Source organism: Bradysia coprophila, chromosome IV (genome assembly GCF_014529535.1).
Source record: "Bradysia coprophila strain Holo2 chromosome IV, BU_Bcop_v1, whole genome shotgun sequence".
Taxonomy (NCBI): Eukaryota; Metazoa; Arthropoda; class Insecta; order Diptera; family Sciaridae; genus Bradysia; species Bradysia coprophila.
The window spans coordinates 14,504,720-14,523,177 of record NC_050738.1 but is presented as its reverse complement, the minus strand read 5'-3'; the positions used below and the strand labels follow the sequence as shown (position 1 = coordinate 14,523,177).

Here is an 18,458-nt window from a genome sequence, read left to right as displayed (position 1 = left end):
ACATAAGCTTGATAAGCTTTATAGATCATTTTCATTATACGGTACTTGTCAACGTAACCCCACTTAATTTTTCGTCAAGTAGTCCTTAACCTCAATCAATTGACGTTAACTGCGTTCAATTTACTGATTTTCATATGAAAATCTTTCGTTCAATTCATTCGATATTTTTCGACATGTCTGACAGTTGGGATCGTGTCTGACGTTTACAAGGTCATGAAAATGATCTATAATAGAACTTTAAAGGTACATAGATGACGCGTTTATATACACACAGAATTTGTGTTAAAAATGCCTGTAGTTCAACGATTTGTGTTCTGATTTTGGTCAGATAAAATACGTTTAAGCGCTCGCCTCAAACCATTTACCGTTTCTCGAACATAAAATACCCTTCACAGTTCTTGTAGTATAAATAACTATTACAGACCGTGTTAGAAATGTGAGCACTGCTTCTAGTGTTACCCATAGAAAATATTTGGGCCAATCAACTTCTCAAACAGACGTTACGACCATCCGCTCTTACAGAATTCACTTTTCGCCATTGTCAATATTGTGGCATTTTTAATCAAGCTTTTAAATCGAAATAGGTTTAAGTTTGGGTGCAAGATTCAAGTTAACTGACCTGGTTGAAAAGTGTTTTCTTGGGATGATTTTACACTAATATAAAATAATATGTCCTAACATCACTCTTCATCATCAGTCCGAAATAATTTTTTTCTAAAAACCTGGTTTGCTAGTGATTTTAACTAGTTTTCTCATACTTTGTCCCTGAGCGACCCCTAAATCGATTCGGATCGAGTCGGTCCCATAGACACTTTTTACCAGGGGACCATATAGAGTGATTTTCTGCTCTGTGCCCCAAATATTTTGGCACTTTAATTTTTCCATACAATTTTGGACGCCTATAGTAATAATTTTCCAACTGGCGGGGTATATCACTTGCTACTCTTTCGAAAATTCCTTGGAAACCGGAGTCATATGCTCCAGAGCATCAATCTGGAAAAAATCTTTAAGGAATGGTTTCGTGTTAAAACATCATTTAAGGAAGATTTTGGATTTTCAGGGAGTTTTTTTGGAGTATATTTAAGAAATAAAAAGAATAATTAGTATCGATGAAAATTGATATATGACTAAACAAAGTTTTATACAGACTATGTTGAAGAAAATGTGCACTGCACACTCCTGGTATTGTCATAGAAATTATTTCAAGGCTGGATGGTGTGATGTGAACAACGCATATATACAAATTGTTATTAGATTATTAAGCCAACGTATTTAATCAAGTGTTTATCCTTACTTTAAATAGGTAATAAAACACATTTACAGTTGGTATGCTCACCGAATTCACAAGAGTGTCAGTATAGAAATAAGAAATGCCAAAATTTTGTTAATGCGCTCAAAATGCTTGTCAAAGGAAGTTTGTATACATTGCAGAAGCGGAGTTTTCGCTTTCGGGACAGACACTATTTACAATCCCATTGGTATTTAAATTATTAGATTTGCTGACTTAACATTCTTTCGCAACAGTTTGTTAGAAATGTATGTAACCGTAGTATGTGTAGCAAGGGAAAATATCAGTTCTAAGCTCTTTCGTGAGAATGAAATAACCACCACACAGGTACTTGCGAAATCGTCCTTCTCATTTCTTGCATTCACTTAACACTCTATCTAGTGTCGTTCAAACTGTATTTATGCTCGTAAGATGTTCACAAACAATCAATTAAAATTATCATAATTGTCCCTAGTTTTACTACTACGTTTTACAAATGGGAAATTTATCTGTTTACTTGTCGCTAAATGGTTCCACTTTGATTTAAATGCCCTCACAATTACAGTTAGAATCAATACAAATCCAATGAAATATAGTATAAATGTCAGTGTTACTTCGATAATTGGAGCAACGTTAGCAACTAAGCCCACTAACCAAACGATTTCTGTAGTCAAATCATTTTGTAACTGAAATTAAGAAGAAAAATTATCGTCACTGTCCCGTCCCAGTCATGTTGTGTATCCCTTTACTTACAACTTCAATCCAAAACAATGGTAGAACCATATCGCTGAATAGGTGATAGTCCTTTTCAAAGAAGGAACTAAATTTTGGAATAACCAGGTTCATCTGCGACCGAGCAGCTTGTTTCATTGGAAAGCCAAGCTTCGGTTCAACAATGCTAAAACTTGAGTGAGTCTCTTCATTTGCGTTCAGGCCTTCGAATTTCTTTGTGAATTCTGCTGATCTTCCATAAAAGTGTGGCTGTGATTCTGCCAATGGCATATCTAAGATTGTCCGTAATATCATTAAAAAACTAGCGATATACTCATTTTGAGATGACGGATAAAAATCTTACCGTAATAACATTTCGAGACATCGGTCAAGCCGTTAGGTAGATCTCCATACGCTCCCTTATAGCAATCAGTTTCGTTATTCGGGTTTCTGTCATACACGTCCGGACCAAGTGTGTATTTGTAACTTAATACATCATGAATGAGCAACTCTTTCTCAAAGTGCAAATCGACTTTGCGGCATAATGCCCTTCTCCAAAACGTAAGCACATCCTCTTTAGTTACACGTTGTCTATACGCGACACCTACAAGTACAAAGGTTATTCTAATTTTATTCAAATGCGTAATAATTTGGAGAGTAGATTGTCATTTTGACTTGAGTTTTTCGGAGTCAATTCACCAAAACTTCGAACAGCTAATATGGAATCGGGATGCAAGCCGACGACGATCTGATCGAGGTATGTCTCAAATGAGAATATCGTGGAACAACTTTTTTCCCGAATTTTTTTTGTTGGGCTGTCATGGCCCTTAAATTTTTTTTCTCCGAAGTGGTCGCGAAAATCGTTTTTTATCAATTACTACGACATGCGAAATGTGAATAATGTCAAATTGTGTACACGTTTATGAATGTCAATGAGCTAAGTATTATTGACCAACAAACGCCGATGTTTGGCCCACCCAGCCGCTGCAACAAGTGAAAAACCTCGAAATAATTGAAATTTTTGAAGGTGTCTGGGTGGTTGGGAAAGTTAGTAGCAGGAAGCTCTAACCCGGAGTTTTGTAGCTTACTTCCCGACTGTTCGAAGCTTTGTCGAATTGACTCTTTAGTCTCTCGCTCTCGCCTGGAGCTGCAAGTGCCACACTTGTAAATATAAAAATCTTCAAACCAGCAGATGTAATTATCGTATAATCGTATATTAGAATAAGACATTTTGATGAAAATACTTAACCTTCTGACGAATTCGCAACCGATGCATAGCAATCGCCCCTTTTCACATTATATCCTGGAACTGTAGGGGCTCCGTTAATGGTATTAATTTGGAAAAATTCAGAGTCTCCATACTTTGTACCAATTTTTACATTATACCGATCCGGACCATTAGTGTAGATCTATGGAATAATTGATAAAACTCAATGTGGTCAAGATCCATTGAATCAACTATATCAGTGGCTATAAATAAACTGCAGTGAGGTTAAGGTATGTTCATTCCTCCAATTTTCTCCGATTACTTTAGAGCTAGATCATAGCACTGCTCCCAGGATAGAATAGATAAGTGGGCAGACTCCCTTGGGAGCAACTAGGCCATGGTTGGATCTGGTTATGCTTGCCCACGTAGAAGCACTGCTCCTAGCATTAATAGGCATGTATTCTCAGCTAAAATTTGTGAGTAGCCTACATTTGTGTGTTTTGTAAATTATATCGTTTCACCAGAACCTTTTTTTTTCAAGTACAAACTCAACAAAGATCACGAATTTGTGATCTTTCAATTGTGTCAGTTTGGTACAAATTAGACGCTTGGTTAGAGTTAGTGAGATTAAGGTTTTGTGGATTATGTGGATTCTATTTTGAATCTCATATTATTCTTCATATAAGCCCCCACTGAGCAGTTTTAAAAAGCCAGAGCCATCACAAGTGTATTTTTCAAACCATAAAAGTTTTCGGAAAATATTACTTACGACATCTAAAGCGCCACAATTTAAAATTGGAATCATTGATGGCACAACTTCCCAAGCCTTTTCCAGAAGCTTACTCCTAAAATTCCATAAATAGTCATAGATGGTAATATTGATGAAAAGACCATCGCTGTATCTTCTGTGAAGGAAATTGTACCCGATTTGTACTAAATAGTTGTGTTCGTTCGCGAAACTGGCTGCAGCCTAGAAGGTTTAATGAAGGTTTATTGCAACGTTGGCTTCTGATTGAATTGTTATGTTACCAGAACACCATAATGTGGAACTGTAATGGTTTCGTTCAAAATTCCTGGTTTGTTGGCATGAGGTAGGAACTCAGCCCAGCGGTGTGCCGTGCTATAAAAAGGTTTAATTACGCATATTGATTTCGAAAATTTAGACTGCATTTTACTATGAGAGTGTTGAGTTGTCATGACGAACGATGTCTTGATTTTGTAGATGCTCCCTATAAACAATTGGCCCGATTTGTTTCAATTTGATTTTTGAATCTGTTCCACTCAAAAACTCATTCGCATTTTCTACTGCGAAAATATAGGTATTAAGTCGTACTTCTGGTTCAGGTTCAACCCAAAGCTTATAGGATGGAAACCACGATTGCATTTTTATTCGCTCGGTTAAAATCATATCAGTGATTGTGAGTTTTGTCGAAAAGAATCCCATTGACAAAAAAATTAGGCCGGACACAATTGACGGAATCGTTCCTGAAATTTTAAAATATTTAAACGCATGTTAATCTCGACAAAGGTCAAGCTGGCAACACTGCAAACGTCAACAAGTGTTTTGTTTCTGTGTCTGAATTTAATTATACTTTTTGTAGTCAGAACTGACCAGAAAAACATTTCTGTTGACTAAATCTCAGTTATGAAGTGCCACGGTCGCCGGTAAAGTTGGAGTTCTCGTATAATCATCCAATAAACCAGCGTTTTCGTGCGGCTAATGACACGGTGCTCGTCATAACCTCACACTGTGTACGTGTATAAGCATACCAGTGAAAGACAGTGACAGCTGGATCCACCAGAAATTCACGACGAATATTTTGAGAACGTGTTTCAGTGAATTTTTGGACGCTGTAAGCGGAATTTCTTTGCGGAGAGACATTAGGAAGGCTTGTCGAGATTGGTACTCTTCTTAGTGGTGTGTCACTACCAGGACTTTTAGTTGCTTTGCCTCACTCGCCAGCTTTGTCCTTCGGCTGGTTTATGGTCTAAAAGTTTACTCAATGATGTGGCTAGGTCCTATTTTGCTTCTATATGAGTAAAATGATCCGGACTATTCATAGAGCTTAGGCTTTCGGGCTATAGAGTGGACAAGGTCGACGGATGGATTGGTGGTGTTATGCTGCTGAGAGATGCTAGTTTTTACCGGCTTTTATTTTGATTCCTCGCAGAGACAGCATACACTCAATCAGTGTACAGCTCTCTGAATTTATATCCGGGGAATGTACTCGATGTTGTGCAAAACTCTTTGCAAAGGGACGATATGGTCGCCGTGTCGGGTCGTTGTGCTATTCAGCAGTGTGTCATAATCTGGACAAGCTGTCATCTTACCTTTTGCACCGAAGGCCCTCTTCTCAAAGGTGGCTGGTTCGTCAGTCTAATTTGGAAGTAAGGGCTTTTGGGCTAAATAGTGGTAAAGTTTGGCGGTTGGCCATTTGGTGGCACACTGTTGAGTGACGCTTCTGCCTGGCTCGGCTTTTATATTGGCTCACTGCAGAGAAAGCTTACGTTCGAACGGGCTAGTCTGATGAAATATGAGACTGGACCAGGTTAATATCGAGCGGAATGTAAATCCCAGGCTTTGTCAATCTCAATGACAAGGACTGTGATTCGGGCGATAATATTGCCTTACTTGCTAGTGTAAGGCCTAAGGGGTGAGACGCAGCCGTCCTCCCAGTGGCTTTCTGACAATCACAATCTAATGAAGCGAGGTTGACGCCAGTCACTCTTTGCTTTCTGCCCTAGAGATTAGCTGATCATTTTGGTACCTAATCATAGGGATCAGTTTGCTCGCCTGGAGTGGCTCGTGTAGAGCGTAAGGTAATAGGTTGAGAAGGAGTTGAGGTCCTAAAAACGGCTTCAAGATTTTAATGATGACAGGGTAGCACAAAGGATCCCATGATCTGTGTGCATTGATCAGAAATGATCACCCTAACTGATGAAATCTAAATCTAATCTCGACAAAACAATCTTTTTTGTCCTTCGATGACGAAACGTTAACGATATCGCAAAGATTTTCCTTTTGACACTAGATCACAAAAAGCCATTAATACATTTTTTCACACTAGTGCGGTAATTCACGCTGTAATGGTGCTGGTTAATTTGAATTTTAAGTGAACGAGTAACCGAAAAATGAACGAAAACATAGCTAACGCCGACCCGTACGAAACACCTATTCGTATCAAAAGCCTTTAATGTGAAACTCTTCATTTCTCTTACTTCATTTTCTTCTCTGCTGAAAAACTATTCTCCCTTTAAAATCACTTACATTATCCACTCTTTGCCTTGTTATCATATACAACTAAATTGCCGGAGGCAATATAGACAGCCCCGTACGAAGACAAATTTCATAAATTCCTATTTAAACAGCTATTTACCGCTATATTTAACTATATTTCACTATAAATAAACATTTCACAGATAAATATGATATTATATAGCTCTATATGCCTGTATATAGCTCAATATAGCTGTATATAGGTATATATAGATGTCCGTATATGGAATCCCTGAAACCCCACACACATAACAAATTATTTCCATGTTAACAGAAACTCTCTAAGTATCATTTTTCCCAAGATATTTCTATTTTACTAAAATCCAATATGGCCACCGGCAGCCATTTTGTTAGGAGACCGGAAATACTACCGACGCTTTACATTCGTTAATACCTTTCAAACAAAAAAAAAATCATGAAATTCGGTCAAAATTTACTCGAGATATTGTCAAAATACACCACGTTCACTGTACTTCCGAGTAGCCAGATAAGAGCTCACTCCAAGAGACCTAGCTCACGCTCCGGAGAACATAATTTCATAAAAAAAAATTTCCCTGATTGGTACGGTCAATACCTATCTAATAAATCTAAAACAGACGAAATATGTTCAAATGTGGCCGACCTACAAGCAAAAACTGCTTGCCGCCCTGTGCCTGTTCCACACCAAGGGGTCTAACTCACGAGTCGGTCATCCGATTTCCATAAACTTTTTTTTTGTCGATCGGTATTGTAAATACCTTTTATTTGACATATCACTTACAAGTTTAACGTTTAAATGTCCGGAGATATCTTCGAAAAACCGTAAAGCACTTATTGGGCCACAGCTCGGGAGGGGTCGATCCAAAATCACTCATCTTCGAACTTAGCCTGTCTTTTGACATTACCAAACGGGAAAAAAAAGAATTTTCAAAATCGGATGCGTTTTACTCAAGTTATCGTGCAGACAGACAGACGGACAGACGGACATTTTTTTTCGCGGATTTGGCATCTCTAGACAACCACAATAGGTTTCCTTCCCCTTACTCAGGGAGTCCAATTCGACGTGTTACAAACGTATGCGTAAACCTATAAGACCCCAGTACTTCGTACGGGTCTAAAAATAAATTTTAGCGCTTCTTTATGAGAATGGTACGACTTAACGCTGCGTTTAAAAGCTTACGTATCTTTTTGAATTGGTGGCGCACTTACAGCGTGAATTGCTATCTCTCTAAAATTTGTCTAAATGGAAAGTGTGCACAAGGGATTTGAAAATTGTCAACCTTGAAGTGAAGCCGACAACATATGTTATGCGAAAGTTTTTAACGCAGGAATATGAAAATTCATTTCTCAATATTCCGATCGTACTCCAGTTCATAAAGTCTTCATGTATTTGTTAATTTCTACTTCAAAGTACAACTTCGTTCGGTACTAGTACTGGCGTTTTGCGCATCCAATGTTGTATTGTCACGTCAATACACATCTGGTGCGTAAAAAAACATCGTTTCAATATAATTTATCGGAGCTGCCTTGGAAGTGCATATTTCTTACTTACCGCATTTATATTTCCGTTGTCGTATTTGATGTGGCTCACATTTGGATTGAGATCCTCTGTCCTTATCCAAATTTTTTGTATCGAAATTGTAGTTCAACTGACACTTTTCCGGTTCAAGGTCGTTGTGCGCATTGGTCAAATTATTCATCTCAGAGAAATATAACTTTGTCATTTTGGGAAACTTCTTAGCAGTAGAAATATAAGGAACACGGATAACACACCTAAATAGAATTTATTAAAAAATTTCTTGTTGCAGATCTTCCATACAGAAACCACCTTCTACTAGTCTCCCACTTTTTTCACACCCTTTCACAGAGTAATGCTGCCGTTAGCATCAAAATCTCATATTTTCACAAACTTCCTATGATATTCGTGGCACATATTCAATCACTGTTCATGTTCTTTTACTCGTTAACTTAATTAAAATATTATCGGAGTCTCTTTGAAGAATGTATCTATACTAATTGTTCATCGACCAACGCGTTTGTATTACTCACAAAATGTTATAACCTTCCAGTATGTTTGTTCAGGTGCCGTGTTTTTGTTCAAAAAATAATAAAACAAAAGGAAATAAAGTGAACACGAGGGGAATCAGCTAACGGGTGAGGTTTTTTTTTCCTTAATTTCTTTTTTGAGGTACCATCTACCAAATACCTGAGCTATAAATAGGCAAGCAGGAAGAATAGTTTCATCTGTCGATATCCAGATGTTGGACAGTGCACATCTCTAAAAAAAATTATTTGGAGGTATTCCACGACTATTTGGTAACGAGTAATTTCGCGCCGCGCGAGATTACACATATTATAGTGGAATTTCGCGCCCATACAGTTTTCAATGGCTAACTTGATTTAGAGAATTTTTACGAGTACCTGGCGATAAATTGGCGGTAGATTCAGTTGAGTATCAGGCACATAAATTTTGGAGATGCGAATTTTATTCTAACACCCTAGAGCTTTGTATCAGGGATACCGGTATCCTTAGAAAGTGTGGATTTTCCTTTTACACAAAGTTAGGATTCCGGTATCCCAACTGAGATACACGTATTTTGTATCAAGGATACCGGTATCCCGACATAGAAAGTGTGGATTTTCCTTTTAAAAAACGTTAGGATACCGGTATCCCAACTGAGATACACATATTTTGCATCAAGGATACCGGTATCCCGACATAGAACGTGTGGATTTTCCTTTTACAAAACGTTAGGATGCCTGCATCGCAACTGAGACGTTGCGAGATTCCTACCAGCAAGAAATTCCTTATGGGCGCGAAATTACACTAATAAAGTAGGAATTTCGTGTGGCGCGAAATTACTACTAGCCGACTATTTAAGTAAAGTCTAGGGTGCCGAAAGTTGACAAGCCGCAATTATTTGGAATGTAACTGTGAGCCATTATATCAGTTATCAGATAATTATTGTTTGCCTGATGTTGCTCATAGTGACTTTTAAGGTTCTAACAATGGTCTTAAAATGGGAGCATTTGTGGACGACCCCTTGAGCATGTGCTCTAATTAAAAAAACAAACATTTACAGTACATTTACAAAGAGAAACTTCACAGCTGTGAGTAAAAATTAGTAATAACCCACCTCATACAATACTTAGCAATATTCGCCGCGACTCTCTGTTTTTCTTAGAGCCGCACGTAGTATGTCCCTTCATACACATACTTACAGCATACACGCGTAGAGTGAGTAGCTTGTTTAATGTGCACAGAGTGTCAGTGTAATAATATATATTACACACTTGTCACGAAGAAGTCGAGGCTTGCCGAGACTGAAAGTGACAAGTGTGTACTCTATTTTATCACATAAGCGAAAACGAGACAACAACATTGACTAGAAGCAAAGGCTCTAGTGCACTAGTGCGATAAAACCCCTTGCAAATAAAATACGTTCATACGACATTGCACACAGGCGGCGTAAGTTATAAATATTAACACTCAATTGCATAAAAACTATTTCGATACTGTTGCAAAAAGTTGAAACGGTCCTTGTTTGTTCGTCAAAATTACTTTATTTACGTATACGTAATGTTGTTTATAATAATATCATTTAAAAGTATCACAATTGCTGTCAGGTTTTATTCCACGCTGTGCAAACGGGAAGTTTATATTTCTATTTTTCGCTAAATGTTTCCACTTCGCATTAAATAATTTCACAAATGCAGTTAGAGTCAAAGTAAATCCAACCAAAAATAGGAAACAGGTCAGTGCCACCTCAACAGTTGGAAGAACGTTAGCGACGAAACCCACCATTTGAATTATTTCCGCAGTTAAATCTTTTTGTGACTAAAATATTAATTTTGTTGCAAATAATTAAGTCTTAATTGCCAAGTAATTTTTGATTATTTACTTACAAATTCAAGCCAAAACATTGGTAGAATCATATCGCTGAATAGTTGATAGTCCTTCTCGAATAATGAACCAAATTTCGGTATCACTAGGTTCAGCTGCGACCGAGCGGCTTGAATCATAGGAGCACCAATTGTCGGTTCAACAATTGTGAAGCATGAGTGGCTTTCTTCATTTGCACTCAGACCTTCGAATTTCTTTGCGAACCCTTCTGACCTTCCATAAAAGTGTGGTTGTGAAGCAGCGAATGGCATATCTATTTTCATGATGTTGTTAAAATCACAGTCAAAGAGATAAGGATTGAACGCTTACTGAAATAACATTTCGATACATCGGTCAGACCGTTCGGTAGCTCTCCGTATTTTCCTTTATAGCAATCAGTTTCGTTACTCGGCTTTCTGTCAAACATGTCCGGACTAAGGGTGTACTTGTAAGTCAATATGTTATGATTCTGCATCTCTTTCTCAAAGTGCAAATCTACTGTGCGACATAAAGCCTTTCTCCAAAAGGTAAGCACACTCCCTTTAGTGATGCGTTGTCTATACATGGCACCTACACGGACATTAATTATTCCCATTTTCTTTATAGAGTTTATGTAGAGCACTGTGTATTTGAGTGAGATTCTCAGATGAAAATATACTTAACCTTCTGTTGAATTTTCAACTGACGCATAGCAATCGCCATTTTCCACGTCATATCCTGGTACTGTGGGGGCTCCGTTAACGGTGTTTATTTGAAAAAATTGAGAATCACCATATTTTGTACCAATTTTTACGTTATATCGATCCGGACCATATGCATAAATCTATAAAAAATATGACAAGAACGGAATATGGTCAAAATCCATGAAATTGATTCAGTTATCAATGGCTGCAAATGAGGCATAACGTGATTATGATATGTATGTTTGTTTGTAAATCTCTTAGAATTCATTGATATCCGATTGTTTGGACCACTGTAAAATGAAGTGATGTGGAATCATTTATATATGACACTAATGGAACAGTAGATTGGTATTGATAGTTTGAGTAAATTTTGCAACTTCACCAATATTTACAATGAATTTAGTACGGTAGATTTAAACGTACTTTTAATAACATTTTTTGTTTGATTGAAGTTTCATTGCTCGTATCGCTTCAGGATTGGGGATTGGGGACATGTCCTCTTTTTTCATCTCGTTCTTCTTTTTTACAAAAATTCTAAGAACATCACTTTTTTGAAGATAACGTCGGCTTTGTCCTCTTTTTTTAGCTCTTCTTCTTATTTAAGTAAATTTGATGCAGCTCATACCTAAAGAACGAAAAATTTTCGTTGCGCGGATTTAACTAATAATCTTCTCTGTCAGAGAATTTCTGAACGGTAATACAACGACATCGCCTCGCTCGCATTCTTTACCACCTCATTTTTTCACACATTAAAATAAAAGTTAGTCATTTTGCAAGAACAGCGTAGTGTTGTGTGAGATACCAAAGATCACGCAAGGATAAGGTAAAACGAAGTCTGTATTCAGGTAATATGGAGTGGATGTTATCACTGAGAAGGAATCCAAAAGAATATCAGGAAGATTTCAATGCATATTGTACGCAGAATTTTTTGTTTTTAGCATGAACTGGTGTAAATTACACAATAGTTGCACAAAGAGCATGTACAGTTGCTGTAATTCTGTGTCAGAAATTCACTTTTCGTCCTGTTTTTGAATGTGAGGGCGTCCTCTTTTTGTCCTCTTTTTTGATGCCGAAATGGCCTCTTTTTTAAAATTGAAAAATGGAAACCCTAGGAATGTCAGATTTTCGAAATGCGAATCTGACCTTTTCATATGCTTATCCGTATACGATATAAAGGCAGGGTAAATTAAAATGATCGACTATGAAGATTTTTAGCGTATCGTGATTTGAAAACGAGTATACAACTAAATAACAAGCTTTCGATCGATTTGTATAACATTCACAATGTTTTTTCGGTTTATTGAGCTTGCGCGCGCACGTTTATACTTCAAATTCGGGCTTATGCGTGTGCATTGGAACTGTTTACAGATAATAAACCTAACCAATGCAATATAAACAGTTCAAATGGGCGGTATGTAAGACTATGTACTGGCTATCAAATCTGGACACACCGACACACTCATAGTCGATCATTTTAATTTGCTTCCACTTTATATTGGTATATATTGGTCCGATATTTAATTAAAATCCTTGCAGTCAGAATTTCATTATTTTTCAATGAATCTGTCAAACTAGCCCTTTCTGTTTGTTTATTCGTTAGGATTGTCTGTTCAGAAAACTTGACGTTCCCTATTCTGTGAATGCTCAACGAAGAAATTTTTTATAAGCTTTCGTTAAGTTTGAGTTTCGTATAAAATTGGAGTGCTGTGACGCTTAATCGATCATCGTATTTTACTGCATTACTACATTGCACGTATGAAATGAGTAGGTGATACTGATGCAAGAAAAGATCTACGAATTATGCTTTCGGCAAATTCTACACTACTTACTCCATGCAAAACACCACAGTTTGTAGTGGGAACCATTGATGGCATCAATTCTTCAGCCTTTTCAATTAGTTTACTCTTGTAATTCCATAAATAATCGTAGACAGTAATATTAATGAAAAGACCATCACTGTAAGTTTTGTGAAGAAACTTGTATCCGATCTGGATAAAATAGTTGTATTCGTTCACGAAACTCGCTGCAGCCTGAGAAATAAAGGTGTATTGTAACCTTAACTTTTGCTTGAATAGTTACGTTACCAGAACAGCAAAATTGGGAACAGTAATGGTTTTGTTTAAAATTCCTGGTATGTTGGCATGAGGTAGGAATTCAATCCGACGGAATGCCGTGCTAAAAAGGAAATTCAATTACGTACATTGAACTAGAACATCTCGACTGCATTTTACTATGAAAGTGTTGAGTTGTCATGGTGAACAACGTCTTGATGGTGTAGATACTCCCTATAGGCAATTGGCCCGATTTCTTTCATTTTGATTTTCGAATCTGTTCCATTCAAAAACTCATTCGCATTTTCTACGGTGAAAATGTAGACGTTAAGTCGTACTTCTGGTTGCGGCTCTAACCATAACTTGTAGGCCGGCGCCCATGGATGCATTTTGAGCCTCTCGGATAAAATCATGTCAGTGATTGTGAATTTGACCGATAATAGTCCCATTGCGAGAAAAATTACGCCTGACACAATTAATGGAACCATTCCTGCATTTTTAGAGATTTAGAGCACAGCCACAGCATCTGAGAAATATGTTTTACTTACCACATCTGCATTTCCGCTGTCGTATTTGAAGTGATGTCGATTTGGTTTGTGGTTCTTTTTCTTTATCTGAATTTTTTTCACCTTGCTCGTTTGAATTACATTTCGTATTCGATTCAAATTCGTTCGGTGGATTGGATCGATTGTTAATTTCATTGAAAAATATCGTGCCCATTATTTTTGATACTTTTTTGTCGTAAATTATTATAGAACAGGGTGACTCAGGCAGATCACTTATGGATTTTACAGGAATACTCTACGAAGTTAAATTCATGAATACTAAAAAGAACTCTAAATTAGCAATTCACCATTAACTGTAGCACATACACAATTTACCGCAAGTTTTAGCAGTATTCGTAATTTCAGTACTTAAACATTCGTTTTTTTAAGTCACTTTCACACGTTTTTGTGCTCCTCAGAACATCATTATGGCAGATTTTCCATACAGATTTAAATGAAAATCGTCTTATGTTAGCTGATCATTCCAAGGTTCAATCACTCTCCTTTTTCTGACAACTTACCAAAAAACATTTAAGTCTTCGGCGTATGTGAAGTTACTAAATGCTGCTCGTTTGACACTCTGTCTTTTTACGAAAAATTCTTATTTTTTTTAATCGAGTGTTATGTTTACTTCTTTAATAATAAAAACATTTCAAGTTGATGTAAGTAAACAAAATTTTACAAAATGTCAGTAAAACCGCGTTGGAAGCAGAATCTCGTATCAGTTTCCTTTTTTCTTTTCTTTTCCTTTTTTTGCTGGTAGAATTACAGATCACAACTACGTAGGGCAATTTCAGCAATCTCAGTTTATTATGTCTAATCAATCTGTATTTATAAACTGACTGTTTTCCACTAATCTGAACCGCTCGAAATAAGAAAATTGAATGAAACCATTTCAGCATATTGATAAGTTTAAGTAACATTTCAATGACACACACAGTTTTAAACAATCAGACATACAGTCTTTTGAATGAGAAATGTTAAATCTACCACTAACACAGATGCCAAAAAAAAGAAGAATCGCTTCGATAACGAGTTAAAACGCTTGAGTATATTAAATTATAATATTTTGATTCGAACGTTTTTTTCTTGTTAAAATATTTCAAAAGCTACAACGCTTTTCTCATCGCTGATTTTTTATTTGCATTCTCATTTTAAATAATTTTGACGAGATTAAATTATTCTAATTGGGCGTAGTAACATTTTTGTAGTAAGAAATGCGTGATTATAGCGCTGTATCTACAATAGTGGTTAACAATCCCATAAAATTAATAGCACATTCACGCAGTAAGTGCGGTCGAAATTCAAAATGGAAAGTGCGGAGGTCTTTCTAACGTAGCGTCATTTTCATACAATGAAGCGTTGAAATGTACTTTTCGGTTCATTTTTCATCGAATCGTTCACTTAAAATTCAAATTTTAGGCACACTTACGGCGTCAATTACTTACCAATGGGGTAAATGATGGAAATTACTACACCTCAATCGGCAAATTTCACACAAGAAGTACCATTTCCATCATTTACCCCATTTCCAAGTAAGGTATTTTATTCAAAAACTTGAAATAAAGTTTTGGATCGGTGCAGTAAAGTTAACTTTACCTCACGTTTTTCAATAAATAACTGAACACGCTTTAATTTTGTGTCATCGATTCGATTTGTTATTTCTGCACTAGACTTTTATGAAATTACTTAATTGCTACTGACCCTAACATGCTCTGATTTCTGATTTTCTGATAACCTGCTACTATCACTTACTTCTTCAGAGATTTATTTTGAAAATTGTCGTAGGTCGATTATACGATTTACTTTTGTTATTGTTTGTGTTGTCGTTTCTGATTTTTTCTTAAATGAGAATCCATATCAATTTTAAATGAGTTTTTAAAAACTGGCCATAGCTAACAATTTTGGAGAAAAATAAACATGTTCATCAAATAAAGAATGTGAGGTTTTAACTGCTATAACGCAACCTTTGCAACAATTCACTTTTGTAATGCCGACATATTTTCTGACTTCCTTAAGGCCAGGTTAGGGCGCCTTGCATTGTATATCAACATTTAAGATTGTGAGCCGCCTTACCCCAGCCTTAAGCGAATGAAAAATTGGATTTGATTTTTCGAATTTTTGTTTGCACGGAATTTTTGAGTTGATTCACACAAAAAACCTTGACATTTCTAATCTTATGACAAAATGTACTGGAATTATAAAAAAACCACAGCTTTAGTTTCTAAACAGCATTTCCTTATACGCAAACCTATATCGTTCACTGAGCGAAATTTCCTACGTGCTATGCGTATATCATTCGTGTCCTCTGTTAACAATTTTGGTAAGGTTACAGCGGTTATACAGCAAATATAATACGTGCGAGACGTATTTCTCTTCATCAAAGATTTAAAAATATGCATTTTATTGAATTCATCTACGGTAGACACCATATTAACAGTTTTATAGTAGTTATTTTACATTTTAGCAGCTATTGGTAACAAATGCTTTAAATTAAAAATCGACTTCTTCGGGGTTTGAACCGGGAACCTCTGGATCTTAAGCCGACGATCTTTCTGATGTTGCAATACAGTAGTGTTGGTTGACATTTCTTATTGTTGACGCGTACTTTTAAAGCCATACATGTGTGTGGTGTGGTGTATAATTGAATTTAAGTTCATAAAGAATGAAGTATTAGTTACGACTTGATGGCAAGATAGTTGTGGACTTGGATCAATTATAGATAATTTCAACTTTTAAACAACTTTTTGAAATGATTACGAAATGAAACTAGGTACTTCATAAAAATTGAAAGGATTTTGTTGAGAATTTTTCCAATTTACAATTTTTTTTTTTCGTTTATCTTCTTTGTGTTACGAAACATCAATATGCAAATTCATTGTTTAGGACAAACATTCACTGTATACGTTTAACATACGTGGTGAGGGTTTAACTTCCGTCCCACTCGTAAGTTATTCACATTCCACGTACATCACCAAAATACGTAACACATGAATATTCAAATGTGACAACCGAGAAATACGTAACTACGTTTTCAATACGTCTCACGTATAGAAAACAGTGCCCATGAATCATATACGTCAGTGAATTACACCTCTCCGAAATTTTTTACACATACCCGGAGTATTGTCTGAATTTTCTTTTTCTGGGTGTTTGCTGAAGATGTAAACTAAGTCATAAGCTTCAGCTTTATTAAAGAAATGGCAATAAGTGGCACTGTCTGAACTTGTCATCAGTTTATAGAACCAATACGCTAACAATTGTTTTCTGTAAATCTGAATGTAACACATGAACACGTCAAATTACTATAAGTAGTAATATACGTCCAAGGTTTCAAATCTTAATTTTGACGAGTGGCCCGATCCGAAGGGGCTTTACGTGAATAGGCAATGAGCGAAGCGCCATTTACATTGTCGTATTTGAGTATTCTACCGTTCCATGTCAGGTTACCATCTTGACCGGTACTGGGAATGACATACAATTTTTAATGTTAATGTTCCACAAATTACTCTAAATTCCATAGCGGAAAATTGTTACGGCTTCTTTTAGATTATAATTATCGCAATTTTTTTTTGCTGGTAATATGATCAAGTTGTATACACAATAAGCGAAAGAAGAAAGTTCAAAATATTCGAAAAAAAAATCGGAACGCATTTCGGTCACTGACTTATTTGTTCCATCTTCACAGAGAGTTGGTTGCTGATAACCTATTTACTTGAATGAACTGATTGCATGAATGAAATCGTTCACTCACATTGTCGATAAAATTGAAGATTGATGCAACACAAACGCCTATAATATGAAGTCGGAGTCGGACTGCGCATATTGGCAAAGAAAACAAAAAAAATCAAATTATTGCAACTGCAACTCTCACAGTTTGGTAATCAATGAAGAATATTATTCGTTGAATACAAAAAAGGAAAGTATTTAAACTGATAATTCTAAAAAGAGAAATGACCTCAAGAAAAAGAGGAATAGGAAAAATAAAATTCGATCGCAGAATATATTTTCCTTGTACAAAAGACTCAATCATGCGAGCTGTGACGTAGCATTTGAAAGAACAGTTCAAAATTGGGTTTGAGAAGAAATGGTAGAGCATCAGCCCAGCAAGTTGAAGGTTGTGGGTTCGCGTCCCATCCGTGCACCAAATTTTTCTTCTCAGATTTAATTTCGGTTTACGATTTCTACTAATTATTGTACCAGTTCTAGTTACTTTAACTAGCCATTAGTCTAAAATTGTACAAAATGATTCAAATTGAAAACTTTACCGGCATTTTCAGCAATTCTGAGAACAAATATTTCCTAATGCATGTCTGCATTTTTCAACGAGCTTAGTGTCTTCTGTCGTTGTGTTTACGAAAGAAATTTTCAAGAGCATAGGAGTTTTACCAGAATTTTCATCACGCAACACAATCATTAAATTTGTTACTTAATTTGTTGTTTGATACGAAATGTTTCACTTCAATATTTATACCCACATATCTACATCGCTTATTCATGTCGTCGTTGTCGATAGCAGATGACTAGTTGAATCTGGTGTGCTCTTGAAAGCTTAAATATATTTCTTTCTTTAAATTTAGTCATTGCGTTTTACGATGTTTATTGCAGGCACAATAGATGACAATTGATCTTACTCAATGCCAAAATTGGTTTTTCTTTCTTGAATAAAACAGCGTACATAGCAATGATAGAAAATGGATTTACTTGGGTACCATTGCATCCATTTCTCACATAGATGCGTAATCTATTATGACAGTCATTACAGTCTCGACTGCACCATAGTTACGCATCCTTGACGTCACAAGACAACAAAGTACCGTACTGTCTAACTGGAAAATTTTGTGTGGAGGCGTGT

At 36.3% G+C, this 18,458-nt stretch overlaps 2 protein-coding genes across 2 annotated transcripts; both read right to left on the bottom strand.

Annotated features, from left to right (window-relative positions):
* Nucleotides 1-1,619: 1,619 nt before the first annotated feature.
* Nucleotides 1,620-8,435, bottom strand: LOC119086054 (platelet glycoprotein 4-like). The gene is made up of 9 exons (XM_037196628.1): nucleotides 8,270-8,435; nucleotides 7,994-8,214; nucleotides 4,361-4,670; nucleotides 4,215-4,305; nucleotides 3,955-4,155; nucleotides 3,228-3,387; nucleotides 2,343-2,582; nucleotides 2,021-2,271; nucleotides 1,620-1,953 (listed from the first exon to the last, which is right to left on the bottom strand). The coding sequence occupies exons 2-9, from the start codon at nucleotides 8,163-8,165 to the stop codon at nucleotides 1,714-1,716; spliced, it is 1,665 nt and encodes a 554-aa protein (XP_037052523.1). The 5' UTR covers nucleotides 8,166-8,214; nucleotides 8,270-8,435; the 3' UTR covers nucleotides 1,620-1,713.
* A 1,550-nt stretch (nucleotides 8,436-9,985) lies between these two features.
* On the bottom strand, nucleotides 9,986-14,504 carry LOC119085942 (scavenger receptor class B member 1-like). The gene is made up of 9 exons (XM_037196496.1): nucleotides 13,940-14,504; nucleotides 13,607-13,882; nucleotides 13,239-13,548; nucleotides 13,092-13,182; nucleotides 12,837-13,037; nucleotides 10,988-11,147; nucleotides 10,655-10,894; nucleotides 10,348-10,598; nucleotides 9,986-10,279 (listed from the first exon to the last, which is right to left on the bottom strand). The coding sequence occupies exons 2-9, from the start codon at nucleotides 13,776-13,778 to the stop codon at nucleotides 10,040-10,042; spliced, it is 1,665 nt and encodes a 554-aa protein (XP_037052391.1). The 5' UTR covers nucleotides 13,779-13,882; nucleotides 13,940-14,504; the 3' UTR covers nucleotides 9,986-10,039.
* Nucleotides 14,505-18,458: the final 3,954 nt, after the last annotated feature.

Coding starts and splice junctions, on each gene's coding strand:
- LOC119085942 (XM_037196496.1), bottom strand. CDS start 13,778: ATGGGCACGATATTTTTCAATGAAATTAACAATCGATCCAATCCACCG. Junction 10,895..10,987: donor AGTTGAAAATTCAACAGAAG/GTTAAGTATATT, acceptor ATGTCCGTGTAG/GTGCCATGTATAGACAACGC. Junction 10,280..10,347: donor CAATGTTTTGGCTTGAATTT/GTAAGTAAATAA, acceptor TTAATATTTTAG/TCACAAAAAGATTTAACTGC.
- LOC119086054 (XM_037196628.1), bottom strand. CDS start 8,165: ATGACAAAGTTATATTTCTCTGAGATGAATAATTTGACCAATGCGCAC. Junction 2,583..3,227: donor GGTTGCGAATTCGTCAGAAG/GTTAAGTATTTT, acceptor TTGTACTTGTAG/GTGTCGCGTATAGACAACGT. Junction 1,954..2,020: donor CATTGTTTTGGATTGAAGTT/GTAAGTAAAGGG, acceptor TCTTAATTTCAG/TTACAAAATGATTTGACTAC.